This window comes from Mastigoproctus giganteus, chromosome 7 (assembly GCF_048544385.1).
Source record: "Mastigoproctus giganteus isolate SK-2022 chromosome 7, ASM4854438v1, whole genome shotgun sequence".
Lineage (NCBI taxonomy): Eukaryota > Metazoa > Arthropoda > Arachnida > Uropygi > Thelyphonidae > Mastigoproctus > Mastigoproctus giganteus.
In genome coordinates this window covers 206963280-206988588 of record NC_143581.1, presented here as the reverse complement: position 1 = coordinate 206988588, position 25309 = coordinate 206963280, and the positions used below count along the sequence as shown (strand labels likewise).

General features: G+C 36.3%; 1 protein-coding gene across 1 annotated transcript in view; it reads left to right on the top strand.

Annotated features, from left to right (window-relative positions):
* LOC150083618 (protein FAM76A) overlaps positions 1-25309 on the top strand; it is a 139233-nt gene that overhangs the window by 20063 nt on the left and 93861 nt on the right. Inside the window, exon 4 of the mRNA XM_090378542.1 lies at positions 10378-10533. Coding sequence (XP_090234668.1) covers positions 10378-10533 — 156 coding nt within the window. The remainder of the gene's footprint in view (positions 1-10377; positions 10534-25309) is intronic.

The following is a 25309-nucleotide window of genomic DNA, read 5'->3' as shown; positions in this document are numbered from 1 at the left end:
TCAATGAACTCTAAAGACAGTTACAGTTAGACGGGATGCAAATTTAAAAGAGTATACACAGCAGTCAAATGCACCTCCGTAGCCAGGTGGGCAGGAGTGGCAGTGCGCAGCACACTCTTCTTGATTAGACCGAGGTTCGAGCCCATGACCACCAAATATGGAGGACGCTGAAAGGTCAGGGAATGACCACCACTTATCCCGGGAGCAATATGGCCTTAGTTGCTAATGCTCCTAAAATCCAAATAACAACAACAGCAGTCAATATTTAAGAAACCCATTAAAGAGTTTTACTCCTTGATATATGCATCTACAAAACAAGTGAACTTATTAAAGTGTTTGCCATTCCTCAGAATTTTGTTTCAGCCCCTTTTGCGGTGTCCCATCAGTGAAGAAGTAGGTACTATGAGTGAATGGCCTGATGACCCAGTGATAAGAAATCTACAGTATGTAAGATGCTTCTATATCATCAAACATTTCACAATATGTGATATGCATGATGGTGTAGAAATCTTAAAATATCACTGAATTTAGGGCAAAGTCCTGTACTATAAGAGCACTATAAAACATAATGATCCAAGTAGGACATGGCGTCATTCTGTACATACGAGGATTGTTCATTAAAAAAGATCATAATTTTTCATGAACAATCATACTGCTTGCTGTTTCTAGCTGAGCCACAGAATTTAAGACCAAACCAAGCTGCATCAGATAACAACTGTGTAGTTAACTTGTGCACACAGTGTGACCTTGGCGGTTGGTCAAGTTTATGCCTGTGCAATAATTGACATGATACGTGAGGAACACCATGCTGCTCTCAAATTTTGTTTCCGTCTCAAGAAAACATCAGCTGAAGCATACGAAATGGTAAAAGTGGCTTGCTTATGGTGAATCTGTGCTTTCATATAGCGCAACTCTCAGGTAGTTTAGAATGTTTAAGGATGGACATGATTCGATCACAATAATCAGTGGTCCTGGAGCTCAAACCACTGCTGTCACCACAGAAACCATAAACACTGTTTCTGTAGTCATAAGAGAAGATCATCATGTGAGGCAACTGGCAGAGACATTGAGAATATCATTAGAAAGCGCGCGCGCACACACACACACACACACACACACACACACACACACACACACACACACACACACACACACACACACACACACACACACAGTATTCTCCATCACAATTTGCATATGATATGTATTTGTGCATGCTGGGTTCCAGAGTGTGAGCAACAGCAAATTCACATGTCAGTTTTTCAGGAGCCTCAATAGATGGTTACTGAAGATGATGAGGTTCTGCACAAGCTGATAATGATGAATGAGACACGGCTTCATCATTTCAACCCAAAGAGTAAGCAGCAAAGCTATGTTTGGAAGTCTGCATCATTGCCAACACTAAAAAAAGCAAAAGTTCTGACCTCTGCAGAAAAGGTTATGGTCATCTCTTTTATTTATTTATTATTATTTTTTTTTTTTTTAATTTTTTTATTTTTTTTTTTTTGACATTCAAGGAATGGTTTATCAGCATGTTGTGCCATGTTATATGACTGCTACATGATTTTACTACAGAAGTGTACTGCACACTTTATGGAATCGCATTCATCACAAACAACCACAACTGCATGCAAGTGGGTCTGAACATCACGACAGTGTGAGACCTGGCATTGCTCACACTCTCACCGAGTAGTTAGCCAGCATTCTTTTTATTATTATTATTATTTTCTTTTATTTCCCATGTTAATGCAGCTGTGAGGAAAACATTTCCAGTTGTCAGAATTTGTAAAGACGTCAGAGGAGGCGATCCTCGGAAGAAAAAGTGGCTTCCATTATGTTTTTGAAGATGTTTGTTTGGGGATTTATTAGGTGCATTGGCATCTGTGGCTATAGTGTGCCATGTTTTTGAAGAATGGCAGAAACATTGGAGTAAGTATATTTCATCAAATGGAGCCTACTTTGAAAAGACCATCAAAATATAGATGATTAATAAAGGTATGTTGTGAAAAAAAAAAAAAAAATTATGATCATTCTTTATTGAACAGCCCTCGTATAATTGAGAAAACTGAGTTTGCTACTAAGTGCATTAATCTCATATTGTGGAGGTAGTTCACAAAGTGTTGCTTCAATGGAAAAGTATATTGCTATTTATTTAAAATGTGTGCCTTTTCCCACACCCAAGTTTTCTTCCATTTTTTCGAGTCTCTCTTTAGTAGAAAAATAGGAACTGGGTGAATAACTTGGTGACCCAATGATAAATCCAATAAATTACATTGACCAATTTTTATGCATAGATTTCGAAAATAATTCTCATAATTTCACATCATGTCACAATTTTTACATATACAGGTTTTTGTATTTACTCATAATATCTGTATCTTACTATGATTTGGGGAAGCAGATAAATCTTTATTCCCATCATGGAAAGTTGCCAGGGGTTGTGACATGACACTCATCTATTGTATTACCTACAAATAATGCTTGCATGTGCTCAAAGATGGCAATAATGTTGGGGGGGTGGGTAACACATTAACCTTGACTGTCTACCTTCCACCTCTTTCAGCAATAGAAAGACAGTTGTGGATGTGAGTACATGTATAGTTTATCTGTATATCTACTGCATATTGTTTGTTTCTTCAGTGTTTTGCTTACCATTGTATCGTTAAAGGGCTTAAGCAGAAGCAAAGGACATGTCTGAATTACACTGGTTTCTGCTGCATGTGTGGGTTGTTTACAACAAAAACTTTGAGAAAGAAAATCTGCAGTATTACTAAATATGCATATTCTTTGTACTTTGGTTTCAAGATTGGTGATGAGGACAAAACTTGGGCACCATATATATATATATGCTGTATTTCTTGCATCACAAAACTGAGGATGTGGATAACTGGGAAAATTAAAAGTATGCCCTTTGATATTCTTATGGAGTGACGAGAACTATACAACTGCATTGACGATTGCTATTTCTTCACAACATAACTGTCAGGAAAAGCAAGCTCAGCATTAAGTATCCTAACTTATCATCTACAGTAAGAATTGCTCCACATAATGATAACCTGCTGATACCAGATCCTCCAAAATCATGGGATAAAAGAAGCAGTGTGAATATAGTGAAGATTCTTGTGTGTTGTTGCAGATTTTGCTGAACCATTCACTTCAACAGTTTAAACAATGAACAAAACAAAAAATTATAATACGCTGCACTTAATTAATCAAGAAGAGTCAAATGACTTAATTTGTGATTTTAACTTTTTTGTGTCTAAAGAGCAAGCAGAACTCTCTTGTTTTAGGTTATTGCAACAGTTACAACAGGGAACTAAAATTACGGTATATCAAAAATGTCATAAAGTATTTTCAAAATACAGGTGACCCCCGTTTAACGCTGATAATTCATTCCGGAAAAACAGAGCACTAAGTGAATCCGCGCTAAGCAAGCGCCGCATTCCCATAAGGTAACATATGTATTTGTGAGTTGCGGTCGGTGCCATAGCATATTTCCTAATCAATAATAAACGTTAGTGAAAAGATGCACGTCACCACCAAATACGGAGGATGCGGAAAGGTCAGGGAATGACCACCGCATATTCCCGGAGCAATATGGCCTTAGTTGCTAATGCTCCTAAAAACCAAATAACAACAACAAAAGATGCACAAATGTCCATCAAAATATTTATTATTCAAATATTTGTGCATATAAAATATTCTGCATTACATACATATGTAATTATGTGGTAACTACTTACGTATCAAAATTAAACTTAAAATTCCAATTAAAATCATGAATTTAATTGATCTAAATTGATTTAATTTAATTGATGAATTTAATCATGAAAAATGTGTCGATTTTGGGTTGAACTTTGGCCCTCTTCCAAATAAACTAAAAGGGGTATTAATTTTAAATCCCCCGCAGCATTACCACCCAACAATAACGTCACCCGATCCTTTGCCACTTTGAAACCTGGCATGTTTTTTCTCTTCTTTCAATATGAAACTTCTTTTAGGCATTCGTTTCCACAAAAGTCCTGCTTCATCTATGATAAAAACTTGTTGAGAAGTATAACACATAATACCCCTCTTCAATAATTTTAACAAGTTCTTTATTGAAAGTTTCGGCTCCTTGATCTGCACTAGGCTTCTCCCTGGATTTTAAATCTATTCAACCAGCCCTTACTAGTTTTAAATGGTCCCTTTTTTTTTTTTTTTTTTTTAGGTGAGTTTTCTTCAGATCATCATATAGGCTAATCTCTCTCTCTTTTTTTTTTTTTTTTAATTATTATTATTATTTTTTTATAATATTTAACTTAATTGAATTTTGCATTGGATGTTATCTTCAATAAAATTAGTCTTTCCATTTCAGTCCTAATAGCCGGCCTAGTCCTAGTTGCTTGCAGTGGAACAGCTATCTTTCCCGCTGGTAAAATTAATTCTTTATTTTTTTTATAATTGTTCTTACAGTTAAACTTGCAAGTCCTAAATTATGGCACACATCCACTTGTCTTTGACCGAAATCGATTCGCTTCAAAACGTCTAATTTAATTTTTAAATTCAGTCTTTTTCTTACATTTATAGTCTTCGTACTGCGCCCAGACGTTGTTGCTTTTTCATTCTTATTGGCCATTATTAACTCTTCGCAAATGTAACTGCATTGGTTGCATTAATTACGATACAATGTTCAAGTAAAGTGTCCATTATGCACGCTGTATAATACTGTACTAAGTGATGACTAGACTTCGGATAAATGCATATAATGCAAATATTACAAGCAATATACTTGATAATTTTTTTTAAAATGTTGATCTTGGAACTACGTAACAAGTAGTTCCAAGATCAACATTTTAAAAAAAATGTTTTTTTTTCACTGTTCTGCAATTAAATTAGTGCGCGAGAAAATTTCTCAAGTCGGCATGGGAAACGTTTTAACCGTATTTTTATATTCATTTTCAAGCTATCGACTCCATCAAATGAAACGATTTCGTTAAATATGCCAAAAATGCAATCTGTAAAAGAACGTTATGGTGATCTGTGACATCATTATAGTTATAAAGCGAACCGCGTTATAACGGGGGGCTGCTATATTTTGTTATGGAAGATAGTATATTTCCGTAAAGATATTGGTGGTCTTCTGAATGAATTGGGCATTGAACACAGTCCTGATGAATGCATATATATTTATCGATGCCTCACAATTAATTTTAAAAGCAATTTTTCTGCACAGTGGAAATGTATTACCATCAGTTCCTCTCATGCAACAGAAAAATATGATATTGTGTAATGACGGGAACAGGGAGAGGAATTTTTATTAGAGAAAAGTAATATAAAATATGTTCTGCTGATTGAACCAAAAAGTGTTGGTTCGGCCAGTAGGACAAATAAACAAATAAAGCTTGAATTAACGAAGACTTTTGTTAAGGTTTCCCAATTTAACAGATGCAAAACTGAAAGAAGGAATTTTCATTGTGCCTCAAATAAAGAAACTCCTCAATTATGTATTTGAAATAAAGCTACAAGTCACTGAACTGGCAGCTGGGTGATCATTTAAAGCGGTTGCACATAGATTCCTTGGAAGAAGAAGAGAATATAATTAGGACTCTGTCAACGTTACTGCAATGTTATAAAGATATGGGCTGCCGAATGCCATTTGGAAATTCATTTTCTTCATTCCAATCTCAGTTTTTCCCCTCAAAATTTGGGAAATGTAAGTGATGAGCAAGAGAACACTTGTCCTCACATATCCACAATGGAAAAGTGGTATCAGGGTTGCTGGGATACTACTATAATGGAAGATTACCACTGGTTTCTTAAGAGGGAAAGCAAAATGGACTAATTACTTCTGGTTATGATGTGTTTATTAGACTAAAGGCCTGACATAGTCGAGTGGTCAGGAGCAAGGGTGCATAGCACACATTCCTTGAGTGGGCCGGGGTTCAAGCCCGTGACTACTAAATACCATAAATATTTGTATTGGTGATTTATTGTAAACTCTACTGATTTGGTTGTCGTGCCAGAGTATAAACAGAAAATTTAAAGTAACAGGTAAGTAACATTTAAATTTAGAGGTATATTACACAATTCAACTGCCTCTTTGTGAACATACTTTGCTTCAGGAGATTAACCGTTAGGTACAAACAACACAACCTACGGGCTACATGACCTTTTTGCATTTATATTTTATTATATACACACAGAGCCTTAAAAACTAATTATCTGTGTTTACTACCTACTTGCTGAAGATAATTCTGCTTTGAAGTCGAAAATTGCCTAAATAGATCATTAATTTGGCATTATTTTCAAAATCATTATTGCATACAAAAAAAATGAGTCATTTTTTTAATATATGTATTTTTTTTAGTAAAATATCCAAATATGAACAACAAATTACATTGATTCACTAGATCCAGTACCAATCTGTTACTGATTAATATTTTAAAAAATTACATGTTTTAGTAAAATTACACAAAATTTATACGGCTAGTTCATAGTCCCTGCAGACTATTTTGACTGCAGTCTGAATGATCTAATTGGGGTTATCTGGGTGTATTGTATTCCAATTCAGTGATCTTAATTTCTCTGTTGATGAAACCATGAAAAGACTGTAAAAAATACACAACAATCTCACTCTTTACTAGCTGGTAAAGAGTGAAATTCTTAATAAAATCATGCTCATCTCATAGTAAAGTTGTATACTGTTAAATATAAAATGAGAATATTTGCATTCCATTAAAAAAGTAGTATGTAAATTATAAAGAAGGATCACTACATATATGAATTTTTACAACAAATAATGGATTAGACAAATGTTGATCTGTAGGTTGTGCCTCTTGAATATCTGCTGAACTTTTTGTGTTGTGTTATGACTAGATTAAATGGACAACGTCATTATTAATCATCCTTGTTGGTGCGATGGCTTCGCATGGTTCTCTGCTTGTGCTGTAAATACCTGTTGTGACCCCCGGGGTTATTATCAAGTCTTTCCTGATACAGGAAAGCTTGACTTATAACAAAATCAGAGGGAGGGGCAATATCCCCTCCAGTAAATTGCTCTCCATTGCCCACCATAGGCGCAATATGGCGTAAGTAGTCCTTGTGCCAGAAATAACCATACCAATACCAATTGCCCACCAAACAGAAGACAGGTTCTTCCCTCACCTGCTTATAGCACTCAGTACTAAGACAATCGTGATGACAACCAGCTGCACGTAAGCAAGAAAGGTAATGTGAACAGATACTCAGGGCCATAACAGAAACTTGCAGGACAACAAACAGAAACCAGTGATGTTGTCAAGCATCGTAGATGGGCAGAATCCATTGCAAAAGGATGAGCAGCTGTTGTTCTTTGCAGATCTACCTTTGATTTAGTTCAATCTTTGCTGTACTATTGGACTCCGAACTATAGTAAACCTTGAAAAAAAAATGATAATTTTGTTATTTTTTTATTTATTTTATTTTTATTATTTATTTTATTTTTATTATTATTCCTTTTTTTTTTGGAAAATTGGAAATGTAAATTAGTGTTCTCTTTTGTTTAATACTTTAACTGAAGAAGGCCCACAAGGGGGAGGGGTTTGGAATGTGGTATACAGGAACACCCATACAACATGGTACTTCTACAACACAGTTTCGCTCTAACACGTTTTATAAATTGCGGCAATCCTTGCACAACATGGTACTTATATAATACGGTTAGAGAATTTCGGTAAACCTCGCATAACAGGGTATTTTTGAGATTTTGTGCAGAGAAACCCTGCTATTATGTTGGATGTAATTTTTAAATGTTTCCACTCTTTTTGAATTCCCGCTGTTGACTCGCTAGTAAAAAAAAAAAAAAAAAATTGAGAAATCACTGTATTTTATTTTGTTGGGAAATCCCTGTGTTACATTCGGTGCTTGTTAAACGTGTGGGAAAATCTAGATTTCAAAGTTTTATTACTATTGGTTAGCACACCAGGCCATCTAAACATTGAAGTTATATTCCTACCACCACAGTTGTACTAGGTTAATACAACTTCTTTCATTCGGCCATTATATCCACCTTTAAAACTCATTCCACCAGAAAATCGTTACAATGGATTTTGGAAAAAAATTTATTCCCAATCTATTGAAGTAATCGAGGCATGGAAACATTTCTTATTTGTGGACCGTATCAGAATCATAGATTTATTGCTGAAAGAAGTAAAACCACCAATATTAAATGCGTGTGGAAAAATGTATGGAAAAAAGTCAGTTCGTTCAGAAAATATGATCAGACGGGCAGAAAATGGAATCGGTGTGATAGTAGAACTTACTACGTTGGTAGGAGGGGAAAGCTTTGATTATATGAGTACTGAAGCCCTCGTGGGTAGCACAGTTGATAGAATCTCCCTCCTCCCCACACTGGCTGGAAAAAACCCAAGTTCGAATCCTGTCGAAGAAGGGAGGAATTTTTATGGGTTGTTTTCACAAAACGGCTGAAGTAGTCAGGTTCTGGCAAGGGTAGTGTGGTTTTTTTTCCCCGGAAACTCTGGTTTTTCATCCAGAGAAAATCGACCTCAGAACACTCAATTTATAGACAATATATACACAGAGTAACATGGCCTTAGTCGCCTATGCTCCTAAAAAAATAAAAAAAGATATGATTACTGAAGATGTTCAAGAATTACTGGTAGAAAAAGAAGCTAGCATAGTGGATTTGGTGCAAATGGCATCGCAGATAAATCAAATCAATTCAGAGAATGATAGAGCAGATAAATTCTAAACTTCCAAATTTTACACTAAAAGGCATATGGAGAGGCATAACGTTAGCTGAACAATTAGAATCTTATTTTTTGACTACAGATTCTTGAATGAAAGGAGCCCAAAGTTCAAAAGGGAGCTTCAAAAGTGCTTAGTGGCATACGATGCAAGTCACAAAGATTTATTAAGCAAAAGCAAACAAACCCAGATTACTGATTTTTTTTTTTTTTTTTTAAAGAGCATTAGCATTAAGAGAGGCATGTGATGCGAGAAAGCAAGCTTATGCAGCATCAGCCAAAAAAAAACACCTTCCCATTTCATCCCCCCATTCGTTCCAAATGCCTGTGCAGCTCAGCCTTAAATTTATTTGGGCTGTAAACTTCCACAACAAAAGATGGAAGTCTGTTCCTTCAATCAACTACCTGATGGCTAAAGGCAAATTGTGACCCTTAGGTTCTTAATCTGAGCAAGAGGAAGAATCCCATCAACAATGAGCCTGCTCAAACCATCAAGGCCTTATACACCTCACTCAGATCACCTCGCAGGTGCCTACTCTACAGGTGCTCTCATCATATTCTCCTTCCTCTTGTGTCTGGGCAGAATTTCAGACGCTTTCACATTCAACCATAACTTGTTACTTTTTTGAACATTGACCTGTAGTTGATGAGTAAATCTGCATATCTCTTATTCTTAATGTCATTAGTTCCAACGTGTACAACAATATCACCTTTTGTGTCCTTAAAAGATATCTGCTCTACAACATCATCAACTTTTGTCCCTAGCAGATATACCCTTGTCCTGTTCCACCTATTCTTCTTGCAAGTATATTCCCCATCTCCCTATGTAGTAGAAGATACACGAAATCTAGAATGGTGTATTTTTGTTTGCTTTTGGAACGTACCCCCCCCCTTTTGTAATTTTTCTTAGTCCCGTATAACACAGTTTCGCACAACAAGGCATTTTACGGGAACCTAATAACCGTGTTATACGAAGGTTACCTTTACTTCAGAATTTATATTTCAGTCTGATAAAGGTATCTTAGCCAACACAGTGAGGTATTTCTTTGCTTGTAACAAACAGAATAGTTTCTCACTGATACACCAGAAGTGTTTCTCAGATATAACTGTAGGATCATGCATAGCTTACAGTTGCTATGATTTTCTGTGGTCTTTAAGTCTCTCTGGCATACAAAAATCAGATAACTGTACACAAAATAAGCATTCCATATTTAGAAGAGCTAATAAAACTGTACTGTTATGTTAGCAAGTAAAAATATTCATATTGGCTACTGCCTGTATTCTGCACTGTAGCTGACAAATTTGAGATGTGTGCAGATACTACTGACCATCATACTGAATGCTGAGTTTAATAAATATATTTAGATTGTTATTTTTCCACAAAATAGACAGGAAATTTATAGACCTCCATTAGAAATTTGCACTAACCATACTGTTGAACAGTAATAAAAGAATGTGTTTTTGGTATTCTGCATGGAAGGGTTTATGTTGTGTGCCTTACCAAAAGGCTTTCATTTGTGCCTTAAGGTATTTTCAATGCTTATAGATATTGTATAGTAAATTGAAAAATTGTACTTATGCTATTTTATTGCACTATCTGAATAATTGTATCAAACATCTGGATAAACATATTATGCATTCTTTTTAATAGCCAGCTGCTTGTGAATACTGCAACATTATAGCAGCATTTATTGGAAGTAAGTGCCAAAGGTGTACTAATTCAGAAAAGAAATATGGCCCACCTCTTACTTGTGAGCAGTGTAAACAGAGATGTGCTTTTGACAGAAAAGATGATAGTAGAAAAAAGGTAGGTTTCTCTTTTCAGTTTTTAAAGTATTTGATTTTAGTTTCTATGTATCTTACTTTTGTTAAATACACACTGCAGATGACACAGGGTAGAAAATTCCAGACAATTGTTTTTTTATATAATTAAATGAGATGTGATCAAAAAGTTTGGTACTGACTTTATATCTTGAAATTACAACATTTGCAACTTGTTTATATGAGTCACACTGTGACTCATATAAACATTGTAATACATAAATTACCCATTTATCTGAAGTCAGCCTGAATTAGCACATGTTGAATAGAGGGTGTTTTGTTGTATATTAAAATGAGTGATTTTACTGTGCAGCAGATTTGTCTCAAATTTTGTTTCAGATTAGGGAAAGGTTCAGCATAAATCGACAAAATGCAGATCAGCTCTTGGAGGTGTTATGTGTAGTCTGCAAGCTTATGTAGCATCTGCAGGGTGTATGTCAAAAAATAAGATACATAGAAATTAAAATCAATTTACATTGTAATAATACAGTCGACATTGTAATCACAGACATGAGGCTCACAAAGTTGAAGTGGGCCACTTATTTGTCAAAGGTGATCTTCACTCTGCCCTGCCCCCCCCCCCCCCCCCCAACATGCCGCCAACTTCAAAATCAATGATTCTGTTACTCAATGTTTAAAGTTTTAGGCGTATCAGTGACTTACACCATATTGCACTATTACGTATCATGTCTTTACAAGTTCGTTCACTGGTTGATTTGCATGCTGTATGTGCTAGAATAAATGTGGAGAAAATTCCTTCCCCCTGAGATTTCCTAAATACAGCCTAGAAGAACCTTTAGAAATTCCTTCAGTCTGTGATAGAGGAATTTCTAACCAGTGGAAGTGGCAAAACACTACTGTCATGGAGGACTCAATTTCTCGTGTTCATGTGTGATCAGCAGCAATCAACATTTAATTATCTGTTAGGTTGTTTGTGAAATTAATTCTCATGAGGCATACAGTCAATTTTAACACAAGATTTCGGAATCTAAGACATTTCAGCCAATAATCTTCATCAGTGTGCTGCTTCTAATTTACACGTTGTTTCTTCTATCATTAGTGGTGATGAATCGTGGATGTTTGGCTATGACCTGGAAACAAAAACTCAGTCCTCTCATTGGTAGATTCCATCTTCTCCAGGCCCTTTAATGAGGCCCCAAAAACCCAGTCCTCTTTTTACATAGAATGCTACCATAGTCAGTTTTTAGTAATGCCTACTGAGTGACATTCGCTTCTCACCTCAACTGTACCACATGACCTTCCTGTCAATCATTATATGATATATCCATTCTCATCTAACTGGACTTCCAGTAGATGGTTTCATGAATTTTTTTTTTTTTTTTTTAATTTCGTTTGTCATCAATCACATAGCTATATGCTCTTGTATTTTTTTTTCTGAAAAGTAACATACAGGATACATTAATCATAAATTTTCTTTCATGTATATATGAATGAAAGCAGAATAAAAGAAATTCACAAAGTCGTATATTTCTTTAAAGTGATTGATAGGAAAGGTCATGTGATACTGTTGCATTGGCAAGTGAACATCATTGAGTAGGCGGTACTAACAATTCACTATATGGCCAGCGCAGCGAAGTTTGCTGTGTATGTATCGGCAAGAGCTACAGTAGAGTAATTTTTACAATTGCAGAAACAATGTCGAAGAGAAAGTGTTTAAGTATTAATGATAAAGCAAAGATTGTTATGACATTGACCAGGGTTTTAAGAAAAAAGATGTTGCGGAGAAATGTGGCATACCTGCAAGCAGTTTATCTACGATTTAAAAAAAATCGAGAATCAATTTTAAATACAATTGAAGGAGGCGCAGAAAAGAAGATAATTACGTTGTGTATATACAAAGATGTTGATAAAGCTGTTCTAAAATGGGTGCAAACGATACGTGAAAAGAATATACCAATATCGGGCCTAATAATTAAGCAACAAGCTCTGAAATTTGCATAGTCCCTTGGACATACAGAAGTTAATGCGAGCACTGGGTGGCTAGATAAATTTAAAAAGCGCCACAGAATTGTGGAAAAGGTTATTTGTGGAGAAAGTGTTAATGTAAGCGAAGACGATTACAACAGTTGGAGGAACAAGATTTTGGAAGAATATGAGGAGCATAAGGATGTTTTTAATGCTGACGAAATGGGTTTATTCTTAAAATGTTTACCGAATAGAACACTTGCTTTTAAGGATGATAAATGTTTTGGCAGAAAACAAAGAAAAGAAAGAATCACTGTGCTAGTTCAAGAAATATGACAGGAAGTGAAAAATTAAGCCTTTTAGTCATTGGAATATCAAAAAACCCAAGATGTTTTAGAGGCACAAAATCTTTGGAAGTTGACTACACCTTTAATAAAAAAGCATGGATGACAAGTGATATTTTTGAAGAATGGATATTATAAAACTAGACAAGTGTATAACAAAAGAAAAAAGGAAAATCATGTTGGTAACTGACAACTGTCCGGCACATCCTGCTAGTATTTCTGCCAAACTTAAAAGTGCGAAGTTGTTGTTTTTACCACCAAACGTAACGTCAAAACTCCAGCCAAATGGATCAGGGCATTATTAAAAATTTTAAATTTCATTATCGAAAGAGAATAATAATGAAGATTGTCAATGCGTTATCAGAAAATAGAAACTTGGAGGTTACAGTTAACCTTAGAGATTGCATCTCTGAACTGGCAAAAGTTTGGACAAACGATGTCATTGAATACAGAAGTCGAACAAGATGAACTGCCCCTTTCACAACTGAAAAACTTTTGAACATTATTAGAATTGTCCGGAAACATCGAAAATGAAATAACACTGGATAGTTATGTTTATGTAGATCACAGCAGAACATCCAAATGAAGATGAAATACTGCTGAACAGTGTTAGATGCGACCATGATCAAGAAGAAATTAAAGATGATGCTGAAGATTCATCAGAACAACCCATAGAAAAGCCAACTCGCGAAGAAATGATTAATGCTTTTAAAACGGTTCGTATGGATCTACAGTTTTGTGAAAATGTTCCTGGTAATGTTCTTAATGCTCTGAACAAATATGAGGTTTTCTTTGAGAATCAGACAATTTTTTAATTGTACTGTGCAAACGAAAATTGCAGATTTTTTTTTTAATTTGTCATACTTACCGGCGAAAATTGCATAAACGTAATTTAAATAAGTATGGTTTTGAAATAAAATACATTAAAAATAAATGTAGATTCGTTTTCATTTTCTAATTAGATAACAATTTCTAATAAAAAAAGATATTCTCTGTATAATGAAATTTCTCTATAACGAATTTTTTTTGCTGGATTTATCGAATTCGTTATAGGGAAGTTCGACTGTATATATATATATAGTGTTAAGGGGCCCTACTGCAAAGGAGATTAATCCAATAGCCAGCAAGCTTCATCATTTCCAAAGTAATAGTTCAGTCCCCAAATTTTTTGAACACACCTCACATAGCTTTTTAAACAAGAACTCAGACCCAATAAGCTAAAACTAAGATGGGGAAGAAATAATAATTTATATCCAATTAGGAAATGATTTACTTTCCTAAGATATGTGCAAATATGACATTTATATGCGTTCTTTAATCATGTCCTGAAAGAATGGTCATAGACATGAGATCAGTCATACAGAATAAGTACTGGTACCACAGTGACTTAGAAAGTTACTTTAATTTGTAATTTGTGCAGAAAGCCTATACTAAATTATGTTCGTGCTAAAAATGCATATTCTATTTGTTAATTGTACGATATATTGGCTGCCATATGCAGTTACAATGTAGATGTAAACTCTCCTATGAAATTGGTGGTTGTGTCATATAAAACTAAACTTTTTTTTTTTTTTTTTCCCTTATAATATATTGACAACCACATGAGATAATATAACTCATGCAAACATTGAGCCCTGGTGTTAGTTTTAAGTAAATATACTGCAACTCTAGATTGCATTTAATACCATATAGTTACAATATCAATTCATCCTAGAATGCTGTAGCATAATGGATATAAGATTTATTTTAATGAACACTAACAAAATTAATGAGATATATTTAAGAGCCATACTGTGATACTAATGAGTATAAAATTCAAAATCAAATACAGATATCACTTAGCTGTATTCCTCAAAATTATGATATAAATGAAAGCTAATTTTCCCATAGATTACATGTAAATTAAGGAAGTTCTGTTCCCTGGATTATACTCCTAAATTTTTAAGTAATAATTGTTGAATAAATTAATATAATGTACACAATAATCACCCCATATTGCTTGTGTATTACCTATTGAGGATCAAAATTTTATCCAGATTTGGGGTGGAATTTACTTTAGTGGCTTGCTGATGCTTGAGGTCTCAGATGGAAGTTGAAGGTTTTCTCGGAAATAGCATGGAGGACTGAGTTTAATGCTTTCTGTTGCTAGGTCTGTAGTTATTTATGGCAGCTAAAGATAGAATTTTCCTATCTTAATACCAGAGCTCTTCTAGCAGTCTAGATCTTTGCTTCCTAGCTTTGAACAATGAACAATTCTTGCATACATTGGAGCAGTGTAGCATTAGAATAGGATGAGCAGGTGCTTGAAAATTGTTGCCAAGTCCTTGTTCTAACATATATAATAGACCCACCTCATCAGTACTGCACTCTGATTGCTGTTAATATTCATTCCTCCTTCTCCAATACCATAAGAACTTCATTTGTAAGTTCCTCCCTGTGTGAGTATAGCAATTCCTCAATCATCTCCATCACCTTCTCAAAGCTAGCACATGGTGTTCTTTTGACAGTGGCATACCTTGCATTTTTCAGATCTGACCAGGATTCCTTAATTCATTGATAACCTCACACCAGATCTTTCTCCGTGCTCCACTTAGTTATCTTAACATATAACTCTGCCATAAGTCTTATGCTTGATATGTCTTTTACATCAGTGTCATTAGAAGCTTAGCAAAGTTTGTTAATAGTAAGCCTTGAATATTGCAATAAATCCCTGATTCACAGGTTGAATTTGGGGGGGTGAGATGTGAACACTACCTTAATGTTATTGAATACTATATTAATGTTGAGGTTAATAAGGTTGTAAGGATAACTAGGAACATCGTCAAGGAGAAAACTTTAAATCACAATTTTTTTTCTCTTGCAGTAGGCTATCAATTCCCTCAACTTTAGCAGAGCATTTGCTCAGAACATACTGTAATCACACACAAGATATTTAGATAATTGACTGCATGAGATCATCCTTGGATTCAGGCACAGTCCCAATAGTTTGGAGATGTGCAAACATCTCTCTTATTCGCAAAAGTGGCTCAGGTGGTAAATAAGTAACTACAAATCTCTAAGCCTGATTTGTTTTCAGGAAAGATTATGGGGGACTCAGTTAAGGGTGTAATACAGGATCATCTGCAGAGGAATGGAATTATAAGGGAATGGCAGCATGGCTTTTTGTATAGAGAAATCATGTTTAATGTAGCTAATCTCATTAGCTGCTATGAAGTCAGAAGAATTGGATGTAGAGAATAGTTTTGGCATGATTTACCTAGATTTCTATAAAGCTTTTGATACAGTTCCATATGAACAATGAACAATTCTTGCATACATTGGAGCAGTGTGGCATTAGGATAGGATGAGCAGGTGCCTTTGGTGATAACTGCTGGGACAAAACAAATTTAGAACAAGAAAAAACCGGGACATTTTCTAATAAAAACTAGGACAGTGGGTATTTAAAACTTAAGCCTTTCTTCATAAGAGCAATCCTTTGTTCTATTCCCTAATCTTGTTACCCTTCTCTGCACTTGCTCCAGGATTTCTACATCCTTCCTAAAATGAGGCCTCCATCGTTTTTAATATTCTCAAATTAATATGTTTACAGAAGAATATATAAACAATAATTAATTGAAAAGAGAAACAAATTACATATTTCATCAGTGGACAAAATAGTGCAAAAAGTCATATTTTAAATGACTTCTGCCTTCCTTGATCAACTTTTCATCATTTTTATTCATGCTGTGGGAACTTCTGCATGTTAAATTCAAGTTGAATTAACACATAATTATGGAATCGGTGATTTTTATATCCAAGCGATTTCACTCATCAGGCCATTGAATTTATATTTTTATAAATATTCTTTCCACATTTCCATTGTGTGCTGGAATGGCAAACAAAAAGTTATACAATTTCTCAAATTCTGAAGTCTATTCTTGAAATTCAATATTTGAAAAAAAAAAAAAAAAAAAGAGAGAGAGACTACCGGCTGTAGCAAGATCTGTTAAGCCATTCAGCATTCCTTTCTTTCAATTCTTCTGTAATCAAATTTTTAAGCAATTAAAACTGATTAAATAACAAATTTTCGTCAACTTGAAGCCCATGTCATTAACATATTTTGCACATCTTCACAAACTGGGGAACTTTTTAAAAGCGTCCACTCCATATACTTCATTTTCAGTAAGGGTTCGACCCATTTTTTTAAAAATAGTTACGGGTTGTAATGTACATCTCAGAAATTTCCTCTTGAAATGCTTCTGTTTCATCCTTTTTATTATTGTTATCCAATAAAATTCTGAGAGCACCCAGAGGAATAAATTTTTCATCAGTGCGTAATGCAGGTATGTCAGTGGTTTCTTGAATATATATACTTTACCTAAGTTACACTATTTTGCACAACTTCAATTTTCGGGATTTGATTATCAAATAAACCAAGAATGTGTTAAGGATTTCATGGAAATATGCTTCGTTACTGGTGATTCAAAAAAAATTTGCAATAGATTTTGGGGACTTTTCCTCTGAATAAAAATATTTTTTCAGTGTTTCAAACATTTTTGATATTCTCTCAACCACATTGTACAAACTCAAACAGCAAATTTTTGAATGGGTCTAATAGAGAAGAAATATTTTTCAGCCATTCAGTGCATACTATGTAAGTTGAACAGTACGACAGTATTTTTACCATGACCATTTCTGCATCACAGGAAAATCTCTCAGCTCCCAACTGCATTGCATTATGCAAAGTACAAATGTGCAGAACATGCAATGTCTAGTAAATTGATATTCATTTTCTCACATCGTTTTTATGACATTGTTTGTGCCTTTTCTTAATGTCCCAAAAAATTTGTTAGCATTATTTGTTCCATAAGGGATGCATTTTTTTTTTATATCAATACCATACTCGCAGAACGTGTTAATTATGAAATCAACAGTGTAATTAGAAGTTTCATTTGCTAGTTAAAAGTAAAAAAAAAAGTAAAGTGCAGCCATTATCAACCCACTGCAGGGTGGAAGCCTCCTCAACAATTCATGCTGAGGGAAATGCACCATAATCTGCCACGCTGGTCCAGTGCGGGTTGGCAGATCGACCGTATTCAGCAGTCAGGGGCTTGAACCCCGGTCTACTCAAAGAGCATGTGCTACTGCACTCCCGCTCCTGCCCACTTGGCTACGGAGGCCGTTTTTTCTAGTTATTCAATTTTTAATATTTTTATCTGAATTCCTCTTTTTTGCAAAAATAATTAGCATTAGCAAGGGCACATGGTGCAAGAAAGCAAGCTTATATAGCATCAGCCAAAAAAAAAACACAGACCCTTCTCATTTCACCCATCCACTCGCTCCAAATGTTTGTCCAGTTCGACAGATGGAAGTTTGTTCCAGCAATCAACCAGCTGCTGGCTAAAGGCAAACTACCACACATCTATCTTACAACTGTCTTTCCTCAATTTGAATTTATGCCCTCTCAGGCAATTATTTTGAGCAAGAGAAAGAATCCCATCAGCATTGAGCATGCTCAAACTTATACACCTCAATCAAATCACTTTGCAGGTGCCTAGTCTCCAGACACTGCAATTTGCAAAACTTCTCGTTTTGCAATTTGCAAAATCTTCTCGTAAGAGCAGCCCTTTGATCCATTCACTAATCTTGTTGCCCTTCTCTGTACTTGTTCCAACAGCTCTACATCCTTCTTAAAATGAGGCCTCCAGACCTGTATACAGTACTCAAGGTGTGGCCTAACCATCACCTTATACAAGAGGATAATCACCTCCTTATCCCTGCTAGAAAAATTCCTGTATGTCATTGACAAGACACCGTGTGCTACTCTTGCAGACTGTGTACTGCTCAGAATACTTCATATCTGCCTGCACAATTATCCCCGGGTCCTTTTCACTCTCGACTACTGTCAGTGTAGTACCACAGAGTTGATACATTACTCTGGGGTTACTGCTTCCCATATGCAGTACTTTACATTTGTCAATGTTAAAATTCGTTTCCACCTCTCAGCCTGTCTGCTCAACTTTTCTAGATCTGTTGCAGCAGCGTACTGTCATTAGTGTCATTAACAATCCTGCTGACCTTTATATCGTCTGCAAGCCTGATATACCATCGTGAATATCATTGATGAATACAGGAAATAACAATGGACCCAACACTTAACTCTGGGGGACTCCACTAAAAACATTAGTCCACAAAGAGCAGTGTCCATTGATTACCACTCTCTGTCTTCTCCCACTCAACCATCTCTTTATCCATAGCAGCAATTTGCCTCCAGTGCCACATGCTCCAATTTGTGCAGCAGTCTTCCATGTGCAACAGTATCAAAAACCTTTCTAAGATCCAAATATATGATATCAAACTTATTCTTTGCATCCAGTTCCTTTGTGACTACATCATAGTATCCAATCAAATTGGTTAGACAATTTCCCCTTAACAAACCCATGCTGTAACTGAAGTCTTGTGTAGATGATCCCGGAATGCTTCTTTATCCAGCACCTCCATTAATTTCCCTGGAACAAAAGGTAAACTAACAGGTCTGTAATTATCTGTCTCTCCTCTGGATCCTCCTTTGTGGATTCTGGTCACATTTGCACATCTCCAGTCCATGGGTACCTCCCCTGAGTCCAAGGAAGCTCTCATAATTATGGCTAAGGGTTTGCTACCTCCTTTAATATAACTGGATAGATTCCATCCACCCAGATGCCTTGCTTATGTTTATCTTCAACAATTTCTCTTCCAATTTGCTCTTAGTTATTACAAGATCATCCAGCTTACTGCCAGAATTCAGTACACCTCTGGCATTCCCCTCCCTGAATAACTCCTCATGTGTGAATGTAGATGCAAAATATTCATTTAGTTTGTCAATGAACAACTAAAGGGAAAATCATTTCTGTTTTGTGTTGCTTGCATCCGTAGATATTACAAAACTCGGTGAATTTTTTAAATCTGCTAATAAATCTTGTTTACAAAATACCCCAATAATGTTTTTAATAAGAGCTGCAGTTTTAGTTTGTGAGCATGAATATTTACCAACTATTTCTGAGTCAAAATATTTCTTTAAATAGTTAATTGTTGCAATCAGCTGATATGAGGGAACTGTAGTGTTAAGCTATATGATAATCCACTGTCAACTCACTTGCTACAGTAAAATGGTTCTTGATTGGATTTTTTGATCAAAAGTACCGTGTAGTATTTAGCAAAAGAAACAGCATTTCCAGGCTGTGTTTTTTTTATTAACTTGGTCTGTTACTTGCAGATTTAAATTTTTATATTTTAGCAATAAATAGACTCATACACCAACCATGAAAATATAAGTATTTTACTGTAACTAAAATATTTACAAAGAAAATAAAATAAATATTTACAAAAACTGCTATTAAATTAAATTAAATTATGTACATTGTAAAAGGCACCTCCGTAGCCAGGTGGGCAGGAGCAGCAGTGCATAGCACACGCTTCTTGATTAGACCCAGGTTCGAGCCCGTGACCACCAAATACGGAGGATGCGGAAAGGTCAGGGAATGACCACCTCATATCCCCGGAGCAATATGGCCTTAGTTGCTAATGCTCCTAAAAACCAAATAACAAACAAACAAACATTGTAAAAAAAAAAACATTAAAACTATGATGAAAGCCTTGCAATAAAATACACTAAAATAAACCGGTTTAAAAACGATAAAAATCTGGAGCTTTTGGAAGCATCGGCTTCCTTCCTCAGCAGTAACAAAACTTCCTGCGGCGCGTCCTTATATAACGGGCTCACAGTACTTATACACGTGGTTCAGTCGGCCCATGGTCTGAACTGGAAGCGGAAACAGCTCGGGAACGTGTCAAGCAAAACCGTTCATCCGTACTTAGGATGATAGTTTCAAACAGAGGATGCATACGCATACCTTTGTCCCTATTCATAATATTGTGGGCCGATGAACAGATTCGTAGGCTCTCGAGTCATTTACGGTTCCAGAACCCATGCGCTCGATCCACAATAACTGCATCCTCTGGGGAGATATGATGCTGCTTCTCCCAAAAATGTTCGGCCACAGCAGACTTATTGTAATCAGCAGTTTTTATAGCATTTGCATGTTCCCCCAGACGATCTTTGAGCCGTCGTTTTGTCTCGCCCACATAACATTCCCCACAATCCGAGCATTTTATCCTGTATACTACTCCACTACCCAGGTCCTTTGCTATTGGGTCTTTTACCCGAGACAACACTGTGTGCAACCTCTGCCCGGGAAGCTGCACACAGCGTGTTTTATAACCCCGCAAAACTCTAGCAAGATGCTCAGTAAGGCCCAGATAGTAAGGAATGTATGCGGTAGCCACAGGAACAAATGGTTCCTGACGGTTGGACTCTATTCCTCTACTAAACCTGTTTATGATCCTCTGAGGGTATCCGCATTTTCTAAGGTCTGCTGTGACTCATCTAATTTCACATTCTTTGTCCTCAGAGGTAGTGCAGTGTGACCCTGCTCTATCTAGTAGAGCTTTCACTACACTATTCTTATGCTGCCCAGCTTGTGCTGAACTATAATGAGTGTACTGGCCTCTGCACATGGGTTTTTTTAAACACTGAAGTTTTAAGCCTAGGGCCTATCCTAGAGACCAGTACATCCAAGAATGGAAAGGTACTTCCTGTCTCCACCTCTGAGGTAAATTGTATAAATTGGGAGAAGCTATTAAGCCAATGGAGTGCATCATCCTCTCTCCCCTTCTGGACCACGGTGAAGGTATCATCAACATACCTTTTCCATTTCTTTATGGGAAACTGACATCCATTAAAAACCCTCTAGGATGATGCACTCCATTGGCTTAATAGCTTCTTCCAATTTATACTCCATGAGGATTCCAGGTTGGATGAATAATGAAGTTGCCACATTACTTGAGCAGAAAAAGACAGCATGGAAAGTTATGGAGCAATAAAAAGTACTGAAGCCTATAACAGCTACAAATTGATCTGTAATAATGACAGAAAAGGTTAGACCGACAAAGAGAGCGAAGAGTGGGGGTAAGGAATTCTTCGCATATATAAATGCAAAGACAAACCAGATCGGACCCTTACGTAATGGACATGGGATAGTATTAAATACTCCAGCTGATGTCGCAGATGAACTCAAGTTACTTTTCATGTATATTTACAGAAGAAAAACCCTTTATGGAAGTGAAGTTTAAAAATATGTAATTAATGATATTGAAATGTCACACGATTATTTAATGAAAAAACTTTCGAGCATACAGGTAAGTAAGGCTCTTGGGATTGATGGCATGTAATTTTAAAAGGAGCTGGCAAGTGAGTGCATCGAACCATTGAGGCTAATTATGAGAGCATCACTGGACTCAGGAGAGATTCCATTGGATTGGAAAAGTGCCAATGTATTTCCATTACGTAAGGGTGATTCTGAGAGTGTAGTGGGAAATTACCAACCAGTTAGTCTAACTTCAAGTAGTAGGGAAATCATGGAGGCAGTGATCAGGGGTGGATCATTTGGATAGGAATGGAATTCTGAAGGGTAGCTGCATGGTTTTTTAAAGGAACAATCATACTTAACAAATCTGATTAGCTATTTTGACAGGTTCACTCATGAGCTAGATTTAGGGAGTAATTTCGACATTGTTTATTTGGATTTCAGCAAAGCATTTGACTTAGTCCTACATGAGTGGTTACTTCATAAGCTACAACAGGTTGAAATCATAGGAAAATTCCTTAGATGAATAGCAAGGTGGCTTCAGGATAGAAGGCAGAGAGTTATGATAAATGGTTATTCCTCAGATTAGGTTAAAGTAAGAATTGGGGTTCCCCAAGGATCAGCATTTGAACTATTGTTGTTTTTGATATTCTTAAATGACAATGTACAGAAAGGATAGGAAGAGAGGAGGGGTTATGCTGTTAATTAAGAAAAACATAAAATCAAAAGAAGGCATTCAGTGGATGTAGATGGACAGTGCACTGTTGAGTCAGTTTGGTGTAACATAAGCACTGTGAAAACAAAAATAAGAGTAGGAATGTATTATAGGCCTAATGACTCGAATGAGTACAATGAACAATTGTACAGAGAAATAAAGTGGGGTAGTAAATCAGAATGTCTTATAATGGGAGATTTTAACTTCCCAGATATTGACTGGAACATGTGGGTTGGTCACTCGCACACTAGTAAGACTTTTGTGGATTTATTGGGTGATTGTTTTCTGCACCAGCATGTTCGAGAGGCAACCAGAGAGGGTAATACTCTTGATATGGTTATCAGCAGTGATCATTTGTGTATTAAAAATTTGCAGATAAAGGAACCACTAGGTGGCAGTGATCACAGTACTTAAAGATATAATTACCATCAGGGGTAAAGGAAAGGGTTTTTGCTTCCGTAAAGGCGAGTACAGTGGTCTTAGACAGTTTTTAAATTCTGTACAGTTGGACCAACTGATGATGTTACCAACAGCAAATTCTAAGTGGGAAGCATTTCATACGTTTCATACCTATTAAGAAATATTGTTCAAGGTTTAGGCCTAAATGGTTGTCAAATGACCTAATGAGACTCGTGGCAGAGAAGAAAAATGCATGGGATGCATATAAATTATCAGGCGACACTGAAACCTATGGCAGATATAAATTAGTCTGTAATCAAGTCACAAAGGACGTTAGGCAGGCGAAGGCAGATTACTAGAAATCTTTGGCAAAGGATGTTAAAAAAACAGCAATGATTTCTTTACTTATATAAACTCTAAAAGGCAGGGGATGAATCCTTGGATTCAGGCACAGTCCCAATAGTTTGGAGGTGTGCAAACATCTCTCTTATTCACAAAAGTGGCTCAGGTGGTAAATAAGTAACTGCAGATCTCTAAGCCTGATTTGTTTTCAGGAAAGATTATGGGGGCCTCAGTTAAGGGTGTAATACAGGATCATCTGCAGAGGAATGGAATTATAAGGGAATGGCAGCATGGCTTTTGTATAGAGAAATCATGTTTAATGTAGCTAATCTCATTAGCTGCTATGAAGTCAGAAGAATTGGATGTTGAGGTTAATAAGGTTGTAAGGATGACTGGGAACATTGTCAAGAAGAAAACCTTGAATCACTTTTTTTCTCTTGCAGTAGGCTATCAATTTCCTCAACTTTAGCAGAGCATTTGCTTAGAACATACTGTAATCACAAACAAGATATTTAGAGAAGTGACTGCATGGCTATTATAATGAGAACATCCTTGGATTCAGGCACAGTCCCAATAGTTTGGAGGTGTGCAAACATCTCTCTTTTTCACAAAAGTGGCTCAGGTGGTAAATAAGTAACTACAGATCTCTAAGCCTGATTTGTTTTCAGGAAAGATTATGGGATCCTCAGTTAAGGGTGTAATACGGGACCATCTGCAGAGGAATGGAATTATAAGGGAATGGCAGTATGGCTTTTGTAAAGGGGAGATCATGTTTAATGTAGCTGCTATGAAGTCAGAAGAATTGGATGTAGAGGATAGTTTCCGCATGATTTACTTTGATTTCTATAAAGCTTTTGATACAGTTCCATATGAACAATGAACAATTCTTGCATACATTGTTCATATGGAAGGATGAATCAGATTGGTCAACTTGATATCGATGGTTTGACTGTTGATGATCCTGCTCGGATAGCAAACAAACAATAAGTATTTTGCATCTACATTCACACATGAGGAGTTATTAAGGATTGAAAATGCCAGAAGGTTATCAAATTGTAGTAGGGTGCTTAATGATTTTGTAATAACTGAGAGCAAAATGGAGGGAAAATTGTGGAAGTTAAACATAAGAAAGGCACCTGGGGTGGATGGGATCTATCAAGTTATATTAAAGGAGGTGGCAAAGGAACTAAGCAAACCCTTAGCTATAATTATGAGAGCATCCTTGGACTCGGAGGAGGTCCCCATGGATTGGAGATGTGAAAATGTATCCCCAATTCACAAAGGGGATCAACGGTGATACGAGTAATTACAGACCAGTTAGTTTAACTTCTGGCCCGGGAAAATAATGGAGTCGCTGGTTAAAGATGCATTGCAGGATCATCTAGACAAGACTGCAGCAATAATTCAGACAGCAGCATGGGTTTGTTAAGAGAAAGTCTTGTCTGACAAATTTGATTGGATATTATGGTGTGGTTACAAAGGAACTGGATGCAGAAAATAATTTTGATATCATATACTTGGATTTCAAGAAAGCTTTTGACACTGTTGTGCATGGAAGGCTACTGTACAAATTGGAGCAGAATGGTATTAAGGGCAAGTTGCTAGGGGGGGGGGCTCCTTCCCACCAGGCACCTCCGTAGCCAGGTGGGAAGGAGCAGCAGTGCGTAGCACACGCTTCTTGATTAGACCGGGGTTCGAGCCCATCACCACCAAATGCAGAGGATGCGGAAAGGTCAGGGAATGACCACCGCATATCCCGGAGCAATATGGCCTTAGTTGCTAATGCTCCTAAAAACCAAATAACTAACAACAAGCTACAGTGGATAAAAGGATGGTTGAGTGGGAGAAGACAGAGGGTTGTAATCAATGGGC